Here is an 18,796-nt window from a genome sequence, read left to right on the forward strand (position 1 = left end):
TCTTAACAGATCTCACCACTATCAGAAGGCCTCTGGGGGAGGTGGGAGTCTTTAGGGATGGAATACAGCTGGACACTCGTAATGCCCTAGGTAGGGACCACTCTGCAGAAACTGCCCCAAGTCTCAAGTGCAAGAGATCTCAGAAACTGAAGTCTGAACTGAAGCTACTCATTTTCCTGGATATTATCTGGTCTTTATCAGCAAGGGGATGGCTGGGAATGTCACCCCACAGGCCCATCTGTAAGGGTGGTGATGGCCCGTGGCTGATGAGCATGTAACTCATTAAAGTGAACATGACTAATGGATGGTGACCACCGAGAAAGGGCAAGGAGCATTCTGGGAATTGTACAGGGCGGGGAGAAGGGTGCAGGGGGAGGGTGTGCGCCCACCAGGCTGGCTGCGATGGGCAGGTGGAGAACAGCCAACTCCAGATGCGACTTCTTGGGGAGGCCGAGGCAGAGGTACAGATTCTTTGGAATGCCTATTCTCTTTGGTCAGAAGGTGGCGGTTGAGAAGCAGTGGCGTGGAATATGGAGGGGGGTATGTACTAAGTAGAGGATGGGAAAGCATGTGCCATGGAATGCCTACAGTGCCCTTCCATGCTACTGTCTCCTTTGGATCAGCATGAGCTCTCCTTCAGGGCTATTTCCAGGCCCTCCGCCCCTCACCTATCTCTCCTGATGCTATCACTGGACAGCCTGCCTGAGACTCATGAGTACCTGCTCTGTATGCAACCACACACACTAGGGCAGTCACCCAAAGCTCAATACTCAAGGCACTAAAAGTGGAAGGAATCTGATTGGTCCAAGGAAAAGAAACAAAACTAAAACTTGGAGAGAACATCATCCAGGCCTCCTGGATGGCAATCTCTGACCAGCCGGTAGGGCTTCGGGTAGGACAGCAGTCTGGGAGGCATCAAAGCCCACCTGCTTGTGTGACAGGTCTCACCACCTGGATGTATAAATATGGACTCAAAGTGCTTGGAATCTGACAAGTAATGCTGGGTTAGGAATCTGATGGAGAACAGGCGCCCCCTTCCTTTCTACTGACATTTGTATTTGTGTGTGGGAACTCCTGCAAGCTTCCTTTCCAAATAAGCCTATCACTGTTTTTGTTGCTCTTGCCTTTGAAAAAGAGTCTGTAGCACTCTGACCCCACTATACCACTTGCCAAAGCCAAGAAGTGGGGTAGGTAAGGGGAAAGAGGGCTTAATGGCTATCTCTAGTGTTAGGTCTGGGAAGTGCAACATAGGGTACAGTGGTCTCTGGTCAATTAAGGTTAAGGTCCTGACCATCCTTTCTCTACCACAATCTGAACTTATCTGGCCCACTCAGCAGAGAAGGGAAGGGAGCGGTGCTACGGGTAATCTCTGGATCCCTCTGCAGCTGACAGACCAATGCCCACAGTAGCAGCCAGGATGACTGGCATTTTGATTTCAGCAGAATAGGGGCTTGGATGTGAACTCAACTGTCAGAGCTGTTCTGAAGACAACAACTAAAATAAATCCAAGGTCCCATCTGCAGGCCTCCGAAGAGGAAAGCAATGTACCCAGGATGTAAAAACAGACCACAGAGACTGTGCCAGAGCCACTGACTCCCATACGCCATGGTCCCCAGGCCAAAGCCTGCCCAGTCCATTTTACTCCACTGCTCCGTCTACTCATGGGAAAACAGAGGGGTGGGATCGAAAGGGAATGCTAAAAAGTGCCCACTCTGCTCTCCCCACCTTCACTTTCCCGGTCCCCACGCTGGGGTCTCAAGCAAGCACGCAGGTCAGAAGAGACACCTCCTCCCGAAGAAGAGGGAAGGGCAGGCCCAAGACGCTGGGGCATGCGCAGAGCACCATCCTCGGGATTGGGGAGGGGGGTGTGTTTCTGGGAGACCTGCTCCCCACCTGCCATAGCGGGAGGAGGAAGGCTGGTCTGAGAAGGGAGCAAGGAGCAACGCCCCTGAATATCAGGGAACAGCTGTGAAAGCCTTCTCCTCTGCCCCGCAGAGATGCCCAAGCGGGGTGCTGGCCCCTACACGTGAGTCTGCATGCGCTGCTGGAACCGCTGGCCGTAGTCCGAGTGCTGGGAAGTGTAGGAGAATCGAGTGGCTGTGGCGTACTTGCCAATGGGGTCATATGCCTCGTATGGGGTCCGCTCTAGGCCAGAGGGTGGGGCCTGGGGATAGCCCAGTCGGTAGGTGGGGTACCCAGTTGGCCCGGGGAAGGGGTGGGAGTTGAACTTTTCATAGTTTTCATAGGACAGCTGGCTGGTGGTGTCGGTGCCGGCTGGGGCAGCAGGGCCGGAGGGTGTAGGCTCAGGGACATAGTCAGAGGCAGGTGCCCGGCTGTAAGTATTGAGCTGGGCGTAGCCACTGGAGTGAGAGAGGCGGGATGAGGGGCGACCATCGAAGCGTGTGGGGCCAGGGGCTCGGTAGTCAGCATACAGCACTGCCCTAGAGGCCGGGCGGTCTTCGTGGGCTCGCACATTGTAGTAACCGTTGGTGGGGTCCTGGGGAACAGCGGAAGAGGATGGAGACCGTTAAGTTTCCTCTTGAAGAGGATGGGGATCTCATCACAACTTTCTGGGCCCTCCCTCGACAGCACCCTGTGCCATTCCACCTCCTGTTTCTTCAGCCTGAGCCCTCTCCCAGCCTCCCGCCTCCCCACGGCAGGGCCTGGGCTCCATTTCCCAGCCAGTCCCTGCTTTCCCTACCTTCATCTCATACTCTTCCCGGGTGTCGATGGTGTCACAGCGCAGGTCCTGTTTCAGGTCCACGTCATCCTTAAAGGGCTGCAGAGCAGGAAGAGGCATGAGATGAGGACTTTGCTTCTGTCTTCCTTCCCCAACCCCATGCCCCAAGGCCACAGCTAAGGGAAGGGTCTGGGTCAGGGGCAGACTTGCGTCTATACTGTTTTCCTGCCCAGGCTCTAGGGTGTGCTGGGAGGAAGCCAGGGGCCTGGGTTCTGGCACTCATTTTGTTGCTAACATGAATGTGACCGTGACTGTATGACTGCTGCTCTCTGGGGATGATTTCCTCATCCTAGCCTAAGGGGGGTGGGGGGTGGGGGGTTAGGCCAGAGACGATCTAAGGGCTTCCAATGTTGCCTTGTGGGGAAGGACAGGGCAGAGGAAGCCTAAGGAGAATTTTCCCCTACCTGTACTCTGCTGGAGGGAAATGAGCTTGGCACGAGTGTGTGTGTGTGTGTGTGTAAGAGGACGGGGGTGGGCTCACTGAGGGAGGAGCTTGGGCTGTAGCTATGATATGAGAGCAGATGGGGCCGGTTCTAGAAGTGTGGAGAACGCATTAGGCTGGGGAGAGCAGGACCCTCACTGAGTAGATGGCCTTCATGACCCGGGTTGCCGTGGAGACGCTGGCAGTGTCGTCCTCACGGTCGGAGTGCATGGTCAGTGGCTCTCGGTTCACGGTCTCCACCTTGATGTCCAGCTTCCTCAAGGTGACATCCTTGCGACCTGGGATGGGGACACAGACGCAGCTGGGCCAGATGTTTTTGCTGATGGCCTCTGCAGTGGTTGCTTCCAGCCCCTTCTGGGCTGGGGATTAGGGTAGGGGGGAGGCAGACAGAAATGGTGCTTATACAGGTCCCAGACTTACTGCCTTTTCGGCGCCGGTAGAGGAAGAACACCAAGGCGATGAAGAAGAAGATGAGCAGGATACCTGCGCCGATGGTGGCCCCAGCGATGATGCCCACGGGTAACACCTCTTTGGATGGGGAAAGGAAAAGGAGGAGGGGTGAGGAGGAAGCCACAATGGGATCTGAGCTTAGCATTGCCTGATGGTTCCCCACAAGCTACAATGGCAGCCCTGGGCTGCGCACAAGGCTCAGTTCTGGCATGGCTTGTGGACCTTATGATGTGTAAGTCTAGGTTGGAGTGTGGTTGGATTGGGTCTGTGTTCCAGCCTGACCAAAGCTGAGGTCATGATTAGGCCCTATCCTTACTGTAGCAGGGCCCTGGCTTGACCCTGGCTTGTTGTCTGTCAGGTCTCTTGTCCCACCTGCTGTAAGGTTTGGCCCCTTCCTTCTTGGGCTGAGCACTTGTTTAAAGTCTGCTGCCTCCAAATTCTCCAGCTTCCTGTTGTGTCTGCTCCTGAGACTCCAACGTTCCTCCCAAGTCTCCCCTTTTTTCTTTTCTTCCTCTTCTGCTAGTCCTGGAGCTTGAACCCAGGGCCTCGTCATTATCCCTGAGCTTTTTTGCTAAAGGCTAGCATGCTACCACTTGAGCCCCAGCTCCACTTCCCCTCCTGCTTCTAGAACTGAGGGGCACAGGAATCCCACTCCTGGCCTTCTCTACCAGGCAGTCCCAGTTGCCTCCAGATCCACTAAATGACTTTTTCCCTCTGACAACCTTCCCCACAGAGCCCCTAAGTACTCTCCACCTGTCATACCTCACCCCGCAGGCATCTTCAGCTAAACTTGACCAGATGGCTTCCCCAAATCCCCCCTGACTGAATGGTTCTCAAAAAGCAAAAAAAAAAAAAAAGGAAAATATCAGCAACAAACAAATGTTGTCTTTCCCTTATCAGACTTAGGACTTCATTCTGCCAGAGGTGCTAAAAGGAGGAAATTGTCTCTCAGATTACTGGTTCTTGAAGAAGTGAGGGGGAACTTGAACTTACTGAACACCTATTATGTGCCCAGTATTTATACATATTCTTTCATTTAATCCTTACAACTCAACAAGTATTAATTCTTTATCCTGATTGTGAGATTTTTCTCCAACTGAGTTCATTTGCTTCAATGCTAAAAGTTCCTATACTAAGCTGAGTTTCTTGTGAACAGAAACTATATCGTATTCTTGGATGTCCCTGTAGCTCCTACTACAGAGCCTGGCACATAAAGATGATCAATCAATGTGAGTGAATTTCCCTAGCTGAACATGAAGGCAGGTTCTGGATGGGAGGCCCCAGAGGAGTCTCTCCCTCCATACTCTGTCCTGGTGACTCATGCCTGAATTCCCAGCTACTCAGGAGGCTGAGATATGAGGATCACGGTTCAAAGCTAGCCCAGGCAGGAAAGTCTGTGAGACTCCAGAATCTTGCATTCCAGTCCTGGCTCATCTCTGAATCTCAGTGTGTATCTCAGCCTGCCCTGAGCCCCAGCTGGGCACCAGCAAAACCAGTCACCTCGCTCCTCCAGTTGGATGATGGCTGTGCCGGGTCCAAAGCTGTTCCAGGCAGTGCAGTTGTAGTGGGTCTGGAAGTCAGCCTCCATGACATTGTTGATGGTAAGCGTGGACAGCACCCCGCTGCCAGAGTTGGTCCTTTCCACCGTATAGCGTTCCAAGGTCCCCACCTCCAGGAAGTTCTCCTTCCATGCCCAGGCCTAGGGTGAGGAGGACAGGAAGCAGATAAGGAAGGGGCAGGTGGCAGAAGTTCCCAGGTGTCTGTCACCTTAACCCTTAAGACACCTCTGATATGCCCCCTACGCCCAGTCCTGCACTCACCCTGTTCACCCTGTAACCATCTGTTTGCAGCCACCACCTCAAACCCTTGGCACTGGACCTCTGGTCTAGGACAAGCTGTGGCTCTCAAAGAGATATTCTACAAAGGTAGATTCTTGGGACTTATGTCCTAAATAGAAATGTCCAGAGACGAGTTCCAGGATTCTGTCTTTATAATGATTCCATGATGGATGCAGCTGACATTTGGGAACCCCATACATTGCAAAGAATGTTCTGGATTAAGACACCAGCCAGGAGCTGGTGGCTCATGCCTGCCTGTATTCTTAATTACTCAGGAGGCTGAGATCTGAGGATCATCTATCAAAACCGGACTGGGCAGGAAAGTCTGTGAGGCTCTTAACTCCAATTAACCACTAGAAAACTGGAAATTGATGCTGTGGCTCAAAGAGGTAGAGCACTAGTCTTGAACAAAAGAGCTCAGGGACAGTGCCCAGAGTTCCAGTGTCCCCGTCCCCCCTCTCCTCCCCCCCCCCCCCCCCCCACGCTCCAGTCCTGGCTCTTCTACCCCTCTCTTTCCATCTCTGAATCCCAGTTTTTCCTTGGGTAAAATGAGAGAACCAGGGTGGCACACGACAGTGGTCAAGGTTTCCTCCAGCTAGAGCTGCAATTCTAACCATGCATAATTCCACCTTCAATCCTACCTTTAACCAAACCCACACAAGTCTGCCTGGCTGGCTCTGGAGGCCCATCCAGGAACCAGAGAGGAGCATCCTGCAGGACCCCATCCCTGCCCTCCATGCCAACACATCCCCCTGCGTGCCTTCACCCAGAACACAGGCTAAGGAGGGGTATCAGCCCAGCATTGGCTCCTTGCCAGAGATCAATTCTCTCAGCTCTGTAGGGGAAGCCCCCCGGGAACCCGGCCGCCTGCTGCCTGGGCAGCCGTGGTAATGAAACGTCCCTGGGCAGCCCTGGAGTTAGCCAAATGGTCATTAAATGTGATGAGGGGTTTGACGGTTAATGGTCACGGAAGGAATTAATGGCTCATAGCATGGGGGAGAGGAGATGGGGCGGGGATGGGTGTGTGGAGAAGGGCTAGTGGGGAAAAAGGCAGGAGAAGAGAGAAAAGTGGAACAGGGAGGGGAAGAATTGATGGAGAGGGAGGCAGGGGCAGAGGGAGGGGAGGAGGGAGGAAAGAAAAGGCTGGGCAAGCACCTCTGCCAGGAAGGCGAGAGGAGAGCTACCGTGACTCCTCAAGGAAATCCTACAGGTAGGGGTTATGACCTCTGATTTTACAGATGAGGAAACCGAGATGCAGGCCACCCATGGCTCATGCCTGTACCTTGCTACTCAGGAGGCTGAGATCTAAGGATTGTGATTTGAAGCCAACCCAGTCAGGAAAATCCCTGAGATTCTTTTTATTTTGGGGGGGATCCGGTCCTGGTGCCTGAACTCTGGGCCTGGGCGCTGTCCCTCAGCTCTTCAGCTCAAGGCTAGCGCTCTACCACTTGAGCCATAGCGCCACTTCCGGCGTTTTTTCTTTTTGCTTATGTGGTGCTGGGAGAATCGAACCCAGAGCCTCATGCATGCAAGGCAAGCGCTCTACCACTGAGCCACCTTCCCAGCCCATCCCATCCCTGAGATTCTTATCTCCAATTAACCACCAAAAAGCTAAAAGGTGGCTGTGGCTCAAGTAGGACAGTGCAAGTCTGGAATGGAAAAAAAGCTGAGGGATAGCACCTAGGCCCTGAGTTCAAGTCTTAGTACTGGTGCACACGTGCATGTGCATGTGCTTGTGCACACACACACAACAAGGCACTAATTTCTCAGGGTCACACAAATAAAGGATGAGGTGTGATTGGCACAGACAAGGCACAAGATGAGACTACCAGAAAAGGGATGGGGAAATGGCATGAGCTGAGGAGGCTGGACAAGGGGAGGGGGGCCCGCATGGCTGTTCTGAGACTCATCCCCATACTCACAATGCGGTCTGGGGGTGGTGTGCTCCCGATGAAGCATTCCACCTTGCCACCGTCGCCCCTGACGGCGTACTGCACTGCCTCGCTGGAGATAATGGGAGGCCCTACAAAACGAGGAGACACAGGCAGGCCAGTCAGGAGCTGCAGCCCTTGTCCAGCAGGGCCTCCATCACTCAGGCCACTCACCGTTCACATAAAGCGGCACCTCCCGCTCAGCCACTCCAATCCGAGGCACAATGGCCCGGCAGGTATAGGTGCCCGCATCTGCTTGGGTCACCGACTTCAGTAGTAGCTGGTTGCTGTTACTCAGGACCTGGGCAGAGAGAGCAGCCTCGGGTGGGGAGCCAGGAGGCCTGGGCCCCTAGGTCCATGAGGGCCCCGCATTGGAGGCATGGGAAAGAAAGCAGGAAGGGCCACAAGTGAATTGCCAGAGGAAAGAAAGCAGGTTCCCGAGTCCGGATGATTCATCCATCCCTGTCTTTAGGTAGCCAGGCATTTGAAGGTACCAACTTTACAAGGGTGGGCAGGGACGGAGGAGGGGGGGCGTGAGAGAGGGCAGGCAATGGCTACAGTAATTTTAAGAGGGTAGAGTTCCTAGCCAGAAGCCTGTTTCTCCCATTTAGAATCCTAGTTACTCAGGAGGCTGAGATCTGAGAATTGCCGTTTTGAAGCCTTTCAAGGCAGGAAAGTCTTTGAGAACCTTATCTCCAATTAATCACCAATAAGCTGGAAATAGGGTTGCTAGCCTTGAGCAAAAGAAACTAAGAGACAGCACCCAAGCCCTGAGTTCAAGTCTCAATACCAGCAGCCCATATACACACAAATAAAAGAGGATACAGTTCCTTCCGATGATCTGTTCTAGTGTTTTTATTGCCAAAGCAGGCCAGACGTTTTGTTTAGAAATTCCTTTCCCTACAATTTTGGCTCCTACTGTCTAATGTGCATCTCTAGAGCTGTGGGATCCAACCATCTCTCCTCGGTAGCTTCCTTAACTTCCTGTTCAACATTGCTTTACCAGATCTCTGGCCACTGTAGCAGCATCTCTTTGGACCCTTTTCCAATCTCCTACCCCACCTTGCAAAGGCTGGTGAAGAGGTTGAGACTGATCCCATATAATGTTCTTCTCTAAATCCCAAGACCTTAGAAATAGCCCAGATTCAAGGTGGAAAATAATACTGCCACCCCCACCCATAGCCAGAGCCCTTCTTCCCAGCACCCAGGACAGGCAGGGAGAGGCTTACCATGTTTGAATCCTTCTTGGTCCACGTGAGGGTGAGGGGGGGATTTCCAACCCAGACACAGGTGAGGGTCACATCAGAGCCAATGTCTGTGGTTGTGGGCTTGGGATCAACTACAATCCGGGGGGCAACTGAAGGAGACAGAAGTAACTTATCAGGGTCTCAAGGTCCTAGCGAGCCAACTCTAATGACTCTCTCTTCCTTTCTGCCCTGCTGCCCCTCATAGTTACCGTGCCCCCTGCCCCAGCTCTATCGGCTGCATGGTGCTTTTCCCCTAACCTTCCACCTGAGGTCTTCAAAGGCCCCGTTCTGTCTCCTGTCCCTGCCCCTCCAGCTACTCACAGTGGACATTTACTAAAGTGCTGACGTTGGTGCTCCCCACTTTGTTGTGGACCTCACAAGACACAGGCTCCGTGAAGAAGGAATAATCCACATTTGTCTCATAGCGGCTCTCATGGGCATCTTCTATCAGGAAACCCCCTTTGGCCCACCTGGGGGGATGGCGTGTTGGAAGAAACACAAAGATGGGATCAGAACTCAGGACCCTCTCCACTGTGCCCAGGGACGCTGATTGCTCCTGTACCCTCTCTGCCCCTCAGGACTCAGGGACTCTCCAGCAGCACTCCCAGAGTAAGCTCCCCCCCCAACCCTTTCACCTGTAGCCTAGGATCTCAGGATTGGCCGTGGCCTGGCATGTGAAGACTACGCGCTCTCCCTCCTGCACCGTCTGGGGCTCGATGGACAGGGTCACTGTAGGAGGGTCTGCCAAGTGAAGGGACAGGAAGTCAGGATCTTTTCTGTTCCTAAAGTTTTCTTTTCCTCACCTAGCACGTACACTCAGACTTCTCCACTATAGGGATCCAGGTTTACAGTATACAGTGTCTAATAAATAAGCAATCCCCAGCTGACCAATCACCAAGGAACAAATTATTCAAGGGCTGTAGTAACAACTGTGGCCACTAGGCGTCAGTGTGGACTCATTTGGTTCACTGAAAACCACGGGCTGGAGCATCCCCCAAATTGCTGCCTACCACCCCCTCTGCCTACAGCCTCTCATGGTTCCCTGGGCAGAGGATATTGACTGAGCATTTATCAGGTAAGCATGCACCATCCACACTAGATTTAACACTGACAATCTCAAGAAGCAGGTATAGGTCTACAATCCCTTGTGAAACCTTTAAGGACTATACATTTCTACATTTTCCACAGCCTCTCTACTGTAGGAGACCCCCAGCAGCCTCTGGGCAACACTACACAGTGACTACATGAACACAGCTACAGTGAAATGTGTGAATGTCAGGTTAAATAAATCTACAAAGTGCCTGGGCTCAGGTGCTCACCTAACCACTTCAGTTTGGAATTGTAGATAAAGAATCGTGAAGGCCCACATCTTACTTTCTGCAACTAATCATAATTCAAAATGGAGACCCAGAAGGATTAACCATCCTCCCAAGTCACACACTGGTTTAGAAATGGAGGAAGACTTCCTTTCTCCATATCCAGTACTTCAACTACCCTCAGTACTCACGGTCCAAACCAGGACAGACAGGCATGAAGAGAGCCACACTCATTCTATGCTTCTCAAAAGCTGCCCATATCTCATCTTCCCCTCACCACCGCCACCAGCCAAGATTGTCCCCTCCCACGGCCCCACTCACGATGTACATCCAGCTCTATAGATGTCTCCTTGCCGCTGGGGATGGCCTCATTCATGCTGCGGCACGTGAAGACGCGTCCAATGTCCAGGTCCGTGGGGTTAATGAGCAGCTGGCTAACCGTAGTCTCCCTCTTTCCATCCTTTAGCAACTCCTAGAGTAGGACAAAGACAGAAATGATGTGGTCCAACTAAAAAAATCTCTTCTCTCAATTTCCTCTCCACGTTTCCTTTAAAGTAGACTTTAGAGCTGGGGCACTGGTGGCTCACACCTGTAATCCTAGCTACTCAGGAAACTGAGGTCTGAGGATGGCAGTTCAAAGCTAAACCTGAGCAGGAAAGTCCATGAGACTCTTATCTTCAATTAAGAGAACAAATAAGCTGGAAGTGGAGCTATAGCTCAAGTGGTAGAGCACTAGTCTTGAGCCAAAGAAGCTCAGAGACTGCCCAGGCCCTGAGTTCAAGCCCTAGGTCTGGCACAAAAATAAAGTGGGCTTTCAGTTATTTGTGTGTGTGTGTGTGCGTGTGTGTGTGTGTGTGTGTGTGTGTGTGTGTGTGTGTGCACGCGCGCGCGCCCATGCGCGCCAGTACTGGGGCCTAAACTGTCCCCAAGCTCTTTTGTTCAAGTCTAGCATTCTACAACTTGAACCACAAGCTCTACTTCTGGCATTTTGTGGCTAATTGGAGATTAAGAGTCTCACGGACTTTTCCTTCCTGGCTGGCTTCAAATCGTGATCCTCAGATCTCTCCTCAAGAAGCTAGTTTTACAGATGTTGAGCCAGAAGTGCCAGGCTTAGAGTTGGTTTTTTAAGCAGTTTTAAGTCTGCAGAAAAACAGAACAGAAAATACAAGTCTCCATATATTCTTTTCCTCACCTCTAGTTTTCTTCCTTTTTAACTGCTTGCATTAAAGTGATGAACTTACTACACCAGATGTATCATACTAATTTATTATTATTAATGGAATCTTCTGGCTACACTCTTTTGTGTTCAGCAGTTTTCCCCCAAGGGATGGGATGGAGCTTCATTCCGGGAATTCTCAGAGTTCACAAGTCCTCCCATTCTAGGAAGCCTCCTTGGGACAGCCCAGCCTTCAGGGTGCTCTTTTAGTCCCTTACAGACAGACTGCCCCTCTGACCTCCAAGCTCACCCAGCCCTGCTCACAGCAATCACGAGTGTCTCTAGACTCTCTCCAGCTAGACCACAGACTCTTCCAGGATAAGGATGAAGATAGTCTCAAGAATTCAGAGAGGCCCAGTGACCCTTAGGCTGAGATTCCCAAAAGCCATCATAGGAATCTTCAAGCCATTTCCCACATGGCAAATAGCCTAAGAGAAAGCATGAACCAAAGTATGGTCCTACAGTTAGACGGCCATGCCCGACTTTGGGGAGACAGCAGTGAAAGTGTCACCAGTCTTAGTATGACATTAGCAAATCCACTTGTTTGACCACTAAAATATTTTAATTCATGTAGCCAGTTTCTTTCTTCCCTCCCTCCCTTTCCTTCCTTCCTCTCTTTTCCCTGTTCCCCTTTCTTTTCCTTTCCTTTTTTCTGTTGGTACTGGGGATTGAACTCCAGGCCTGGGTGTGATCCGTACTTTTTTCCTCTCAAGACTGGCTTTTTCCTCCCCTCTACCACTTGAGCCACATCTCCACTTCTAGCTGTCTCCACTTCTAGAGTCTTGTGGCCTTTCCTACCCAGGCTGGCTTCAAACTGTTATCCTCAGAACTCAACCTCCTGAGTGGCTAGGATTACAGGCCTGAGTCACCTGAGCCTAGATTGTATAGCTTTTTTGTTTTGTTTCAGTTCCACTACTGAAGGGTACAGTAGAGTTAGAAACCTACTTCTAGGCCTCAGTGTTCCCAACTGTCAAATCAGGAGTTGGACCAGATTACCTCTGAAGGGCCTTCCTCGCACCTGGGCCCCTGGAGTCTGTGATCAGACCCCTGTGGGAAAGGAAAAGGTGACCCGGTGCTGGACTTAAGATGAGCCAGAGGAGCAGGCGGGGTCTCACCGTGCTGGCCACAGCCCCTTCCTGCTGGGTCCCATCCCGGAACCAGATGATGGTGGCGGCGGGCTTGGCGTTGAAGGCGCGGCATGTGAGGTTATGGGGCGTGCCTGCCTGCAGCAGAATCACAGGCCCTCCATCGATCCTGGTGTCCTCTGGGGGGACTGTGGAGGGAAGGAGGGCAAAGTCAGCCCCAGGTATGGCAAACACCTTGCTGGGAAGGCCTCCTTCCATCTGCCCTTCTCTCTCTACCTACAATCACTACAGCTATTGCTTCCACAGTGGCTTCACCCAAGGACCTCAGACCAGAAACTTTTCCAGCCCCTGTGAATCTCTTCCTAGCCTCTATCCAAGTGTGGTTCTTCACCCGCTACCACTGCTTAAAGACATGTGCCTGTACGTACAGAAGGGACTGCCTCACGCTCAGGAAAGTATTGGGCTACCTCAAGGTCTGAGTCATCCTGGGGAAGAATGTCTACCCCCACAGGGCTTCTTACATCCACCCCATCCTATTTGCGCTGCCCTACACCAGCCAGATGGGCACTCCCACGTCACCAGCTCTATCCATCACACACACCCTCCTCGGGTTTTCTCCATGACACAGTTAAAACTATGCCATTCTCCAGATCAAACACCTTTAATGGCTACAACTGCTCGGGACATTCATTGTAAGCACACTGGCGTTCTGTTCTGAGGTCCTCAGGCCAAGCCCTGTCGTTTCTCATCATCTCACTTTGTGGCATGTTTCTGTCTCACCGATGGCTTTTGTACTGTTACCATCCTGGTTCACAGCCCAGGTGATGCACAAGGCCGGCCATGCGCATCCCTCACCAGTTATCCAGAGCGTGTAGCACCAACTGTATTTACCTCCAACCCAACCAACTGAAACTCCTTGGAAAAGCAGGCCAGGTGTTCTCAAATTAACATTTGTATGTAGTCTCCAGTGCCTAATAGGTGGCTAAAGTAGGCCCTTGCTAAATGCTTAAGGAATTGAACTAATCAAATGTCTCAAGCTAACAAATTCTGGATCTCTTTCTGCAGCACTCACACAGGTGAACCCAAGTCTAAGTTTCCTGAGGGCAGGGGCTATTCTTAGAACCACAGAGTCTAGCCAGAGCTTGGTGGAGAGCAGGACTTCCTGAGTCAATTTATGAGCAACTAATTGATGGGATAAAACCAAGAAGAGGGCTAGGAAGGTGGCTCAGTGGTAGAGTGCTTGCCTCGCATGCATGAGGCTCTGGGTTCAATTTCTTAGCACCACGTAAACAGAAAAAGCTGGAAGTGGCACTGTGGCTTAAGTGGTAGAGTACTAGCCTTGAGCTGAAGAGCTGAGGGACAGTGCATAGGCCCAGAGTTCAGGCCCCATGACCAAAAAAAAATTAGCCAGTTTAAAAAAAAGAGCCAGTGGCTCTTCTAAAGAGCCACTAAAGAGCTACTAAAGAGGCTGAGATCTGAGGATTGTGGTTCAAAGCCAACCCAGGCAGTAAAGTCTGTGAGACTTATCTCCAATTAACCACCAGAAAACCAGAAGTGGTGCTCAAGTGATACAGCACTTGCCTTGAGATGAAGAGCTCAGGGACAACGTGCAGGCCCAGAGTTCAAGCCCCATGACCAAGCAAAAAGCAAAAATTAAAACACCAACAATAAAAATATCTTGATAAAGATGAGAAAGACTTGGAGGGAGATTTCCAGAGACACAGATAGACAGACACTGGGAGGACCTTGGAGGCGGGGATGGTATAGGCCTATCCTAGAGTTGGAGGAGTGAAGAGAAATTTCTATCCCAGGGTCTCCAGTAGAAAGAAGCTGCCTACAACTGTCCTCGGCTATCCAGCTCAAGGACACTGACTGGTATTGGTGGGGAAAGAATGGAATTTGGAATCAGCTGCCCTGGTTTCAAACACAACTTTATTTACCTGTTGTGTGATGTGCAGTGAGTCCCTATACGGAGTCTCTGTTTCTTCACCAGAGATTTAACAATGCCTGTTCCCTGGGCCCTTGTGAAGGTCAGTGAAGTACTGGATATAGATTGTACCATGCCGGGCACTTGTGAAGTGTAAAATCTGTTAGCTTTTCTCCCTGAAGAAAACCAGCAGTGGCTCTAGCTCCTGCCTGGGTAATTACCCTCTGAATCCCCTGCTCCTCCTCCTTACTCCCTGGTGTATCTGGTTCCAATGCCAGAAGGGGCCAGGTATGAGGATGGAGGTGGAAGGCAATGTGAGAAGCAGACAAATAGGGAAGGAGGGGACACTCAGGGTCTCCTGACCTGCCTGGGCCCCTCTAAAGTCATCCCTTGCTGCCACCTGCAGCATAAGTATTGTTTTGTTTTGGTCAGTCATGGGGCTTGAACTCAGGGCCTGGGCACTGTCCCTGAGCTCTTTTGCTCTCTATCACTTTGAGCCACAGCTCCACTTCTGGAATTCCGGTGGTTACTTGGAGATAAGAGTCTCACAGAGTTTCCTGCCTGCACTGGCTTTGAACTGCAATCCTTGGATATCAGGCTCCTGAACAGCTAGGATTACAGGCATGAGCCACCAGTGCCAGGCTGAGTATAAGGTTCTTTAGAATTTTCCAAACTCTCTGCCCACGCTCCACGAGCCTATCACTGCCCTCCATATATGACCAAAGGGAAGAAAGGGGGTAGAAATGTCAGTTCAGCCACAGTTAGAGAGTGTGAGTCTATGTGTTTATGAACAAATATTTATGATTGGTGACTTAAATCTGTATATCAATATGCCTATATGTCTGTGGGCTCGGTTTTGATAAAAAAAAAAAAAGGCAAAAGTTACATTGACACTTAATCCCCAAGGCTGTTATTGTGGAGATAAAAGCAGGAGGTGAAGCCAACTGTGAGCTATCCAGAGATAGTCAATCATCCTTACCATTCCCATGAAGGTTTACCTCGGTCAGCTAAAATGCCTTGGGAATGTGATTGCATTTCATCCTGACCACAAAGTACATTTACTAATCCTTTCATGGGAATATCACTAACTCATAGACAAGGAACCAAGGCTCTGGGATGTATCTGCCCACATGCCCAACAATGAGTATGTTAAGTGGCAAAGGGGTGGGATGAGGAAGACCATGTCCTCCTGACTTCAAAGCCACACTCATTTCTGCTGCCCTCCAGTTTACTTCTGTGAATAATGAGCCATAAGTCTACAGATCTATATTATGTCTACAGCTGGGTCTGCAGGTGGCAGAAGCCTCCTCTCAAAGCCAGTCACACGGAGCAAAATGAAAGAGGCCACTCTGTGAAGAAGGCTGGCCTGAGACATGGAGCCAGGAAGACTTGTGAGGATGGAGGGAAGTTCATGAGATTGGCCTGGGCAGAGAGATAGATCCCAGGATCCACTGCTCATTTCTGCCCTACCTGGTTATCTGGGCCCCAGACTGTTGTGGGCCAAGGCTGAGGGCAGGCAGTAGGCAGGAGGGGTGCAGGAATATCAGGCCTTCCTTTTTTTTGGTCGGTCATGGGGCTTGAACTCTGGATGTGAGTGCTGTCCCTCAGCTCTTCAGCTCAAGGCTAACACTCTACCACTTGAGCCACAGTGCCACTTCCAGTTTTCTGAGTGGTTTATTGGAGATAAGAGTCTCATGGATTTGCCTGCCTGGGCTGATCTTCAGATCTCAGGCTCCTGAGTAGTTAGGATTACAGGCATGAGCCACTGGTGCCCAGCTACATCATGCCTTCTTATTACCTTCTTATTCAGGTAGTATTTAGGTGACTTGGGTGGAGGAGGCAGGGGTATGTGAGTGCCCAAGAAAAAAAATAGGGCAAAGAGACAAGGGAAGAGGGGCAGCTGAACTAAGCATCCCTGGCTTCCTTTCAGCTCTGGGGTCTCTCCTGCTCCACTCAATTCACATCATCAAGACGGAGCAGGAAGGCCCCCTCCCAACACTGACAATGGCTTCCCACAAGCTAGTCATTTCCCCATGCCCGGAGCTCTGCTTCATTCATCTTCAGACTTTCTAACAATGCACTTCCCTAGCCAGTGTTCCCATTGGCGTCTCCTCCTCCAAGAAGCCTTCTTTGACTGTTCCAGGCCATGGACCACGAGGCCTTACTCCTGACACACTTGGCATTGAGCAGGCTTTTCATCTCCTCACCCCACACCCCACAGTCACCTCTTTGCTGTATACTGAGGTAAGAGAGAGAAAGGAAGAAACTCAGGGCATTTTGTGAAGGTGGAAGTTCTGCAGGACACAAATAGCACCCAAAATAGAGGCAGCGAGGAAGAAAAAGAAGGGAGGAGTTCTCCTAGGTTTCATGGCTCTCAAACAGTGCTGGCCTACCAGGGAGGCTCACACACTCTGGGCAAGGGACGACGAGGAGTTCCTGGTATCCTGTGCTGTCTCTTAATTCTTGCTTTCTGACCTCAGTCCTGCTCCTGGCTAGCCTTCCCATTGTAGTCCCAGAGAAGAAAAGCAAAGTCCCCCACCATCCCTGAATCATTTAGTCCCTTGGCACCTTCACATCCAGAGACACCAGCTGCTGGGCCCTCCCGTTCACACTTATTCTGACACTTCACATTTGCCCAGATCTTCACAGTTTGCAATTCACTGTGCATGAGCACAAGGTGGCCGTTGCTAAGAAAAGGCTGGCAGCATTATGTCACTTTACCATAACCAGGGAGGAAACCTGTGTCTGGGGTGTGACCTCTTACCCAAATGGTCAAGGCACAACCACAGCCCAGCCCTCTGGACCCTCAGAAGCTAAGGAGTCTTTCTGCTACAGCTGCACAACTTACCACATTCCTACTTCCCCCCGCAATAGCAAAGCATATAGAGTCTAAGCTCAGGAATCTTCCCTCTTCCTCTCCTGTTCCCCAATTCTTTGGGTCAAGTGAGAGAAAAGGCAAATAGGCAGAACAGAACAGGTCAAATAAAGACAGGAAAGAGATAGAAATAGAGTGATGATAAAAGAGAAGATGGGTTTGCAGGGAGCCAGAGAGAGAACAACTGAAGCCAGGGGCTGGTGGCTCATGCCTGTAATCCTAATATTAAGGAGTCTAAGATCTGAGGATTGTAGTTCCAAGCAGCCCAGGTAGGAAAGTCCATGAAACTCTGATCTCCAATCAACCATCAAAATCTGGAAGTGGAGCTGTGGCTCAAGTGGTAGAGCGTAAGTCTTGAGTGGAAAAAGCTAAGAGGGAGTGCCCAAGCCCTGAGTTCAAGCCCCAGTACAGGCAAGCAGGAAGAAGGAAGGGAGGGAGGGAGGGAGGGAGGAAAGGAGGGAGGGAGGGAAGGAGGGAAGGAGAGAGGCAAGCAAGCAGGACACCTGAGGCCAAGGCTCCTGGAAACCACAGAACTGGAGAGACAGAAAGACCAAGGGCTGAGGAGAGAGAGGAGAGGGGTAGGGCAGAGCTGGCTTCACCTCAGTGTGCAGAAGAGTCCCTTCATTATGCAGATAGCCTGGGGGTTACTACAGAGGGACATCTGCTCTGTGCCCCTGTGGGCTTCTGGGAGCATGGCTTCTGAGACCCAAGCTATAGCTGGGAGCAGACACAGCAGGACCCAGCCCCAGTCCTCTCATGCCCATTCCTTCCAGCTTGTTACCCTGCTCCCTAAGGAGGCCCCTGAATCTGAGAGGAGGAGGGGTGAGTGCTGAGAGAGAGGCGCAACCAGGCAGGAGGGCTGGGCCTGAGGAAGGGGTGAAGGGGTGTGAGCCAAGGCTGTTTGGGGGCTCAGGAACAGAGGGAACAAGCCAGGGAATTAGAGAGGGAGTTGGAGAGCTGGAGAGACAGGGCCTGGGAGCACTGCAGGGCATTGGTCATTACTGAGCACGGTGAGTTTGGCCCGTCGGGAGCGCAGGGCAGCCTCTGTGGCCTGGCACTCGTAGGAAGCATCATCAGAGAGTTCCGCGTCAGTGATCTCCAGGTTGTACTGCCCGGCATCTGCAGAGCCCACGACCCGGTATCGTGGCCAGGCTGCAGAGACAGAAAAGGGTGAGGTTTACCATGGGTCTTATCTTACAGCTGAGACCACTTTGCCCCAGAGGACACATCCTCACCCCAGGTCATCACTGTGCCAGGGCCTGACATCCACAACAGGCCAGTACTCCTCCCCCTGCCCTCCTACCCTCTCCTGGGTATCATTAGCAGGTGAGACCAGGGGGACCTAGACTCAGACTCCACCTCCATTGCAAGACTGAAGCGGGAGGGGCAGACAGGCCAGGCAGAAGCAGGAGCAGATGAAATCTCTGAAGCTGTTTGCAGACAAATGTCTCTCATAATGATAGCAAAGGAAGGGGTGGGGGGAGGCAGCCAGCAGGGTGGAGAGAAGGGGGGGTGGAGAGAGGGAGAGCGTGTGGGCGCTGGGAAATATATAGGGCAGCTCAGCACAGACATGAGCTCACTGGGGCGTCTCTGTGGGACTGGCAAAGGAGAGGGGGAAATCAAGGGAGGCCAAGGCCTCGGCCCCACTCAGCACAGGAGGCAGATGAGAAGGGTCTGCTGGTTCCCTTAAGGAGCCCCTAGACCAGTCTGAGTTCCCTTCACAACCACA

At 51.7% G+C, this 18,796-nt stretch overlaps 1 protein-coding gene across 2 annotated transcripts in view; it reads right to left on the bottom strand.

Annotated features, from left to right (window-relative positions):
* Window positions 1-336: 336 nt before the first annotated feature.
* Kirrel1 (kirre like nephrin family adhesion molecule 1) overlaps window positions 337-18,796 on the bottom strand; it is a 107,552-nt gene continuing 89,092 nt past the window's right edge. The window contains exons 3-15 of one of the 2 annotated variants that reach the window (XM_042682146.1): window positions 18,070-18,219; window positions 12,296-12,453; window positions 10,286-10,436; window positions 9,284-9,389; window positions 8,970-9,118; window positions 8,631-8,758; window positions 7,576-7,702; window positions 7,393-7,493; window positions 5,133-5,331; window positions 3,603-3,710; window positions 3,321-3,460; window positions 2,702-2,779; window positions 337-2,497 (exon numbers count right to left, since the gene is read on the bottom strand). In XM_042682146.1, coding sequence (XP_042538080.1) covers window positions 2,021-2,497; window positions 2,702-2,779; window positions 3,321-3,460; window positions 3,603-3,710; window positions 5,133-5,331; window positions 7,393-7,493; window positions 7,576-7,702; window positions 8,631-8,758; window positions 8,970-9,118; window positions 9,284-9,389; window positions 10,286-10,436; window positions 12,296-12,453; window positions 18,070-18,219 — 2,072 coding nt within the window. In that variant the 3' untranslated portion in view covers window positions 337-2,020. Of the gene's footprint in view, window positions 2,498-2,701; window positions 2,780-3,320; window positions 3,461-3,602; window positions 3,711-5,132; window positions 5,332-7,392; window positions 7,494-7,575; window positions 7,751-8,630; window positions 8,759-8,969; window positions 9,119-9,283; window positions 9,390-10,285; window positions 10,437-12,295; window positions 12,454-18,069; window positions 18,220-18,796 lie in introns of both variants that reach the window. The other variant, XM_042682145.1, reaches the window with a different exon arrangement.

Source organism: Dipodomys spectabilis, unplaced genomic scaffold (assembly GCF_019054845.1).
Source record: "Dipodomys spectabilis isolate Male_0828 unplaced genomic scaffold, ASM1905484v1 ptg000069l, whole genome shotgun sequence".
In the NCBI taxonomy this organism is placed as follows: domain Eukaryota; kingdom Metazoa; phylum Chordata; class Mammalia; order Rodentia; family Heteromyidae; genus Dipodomys; species Dipodomys spectabilis.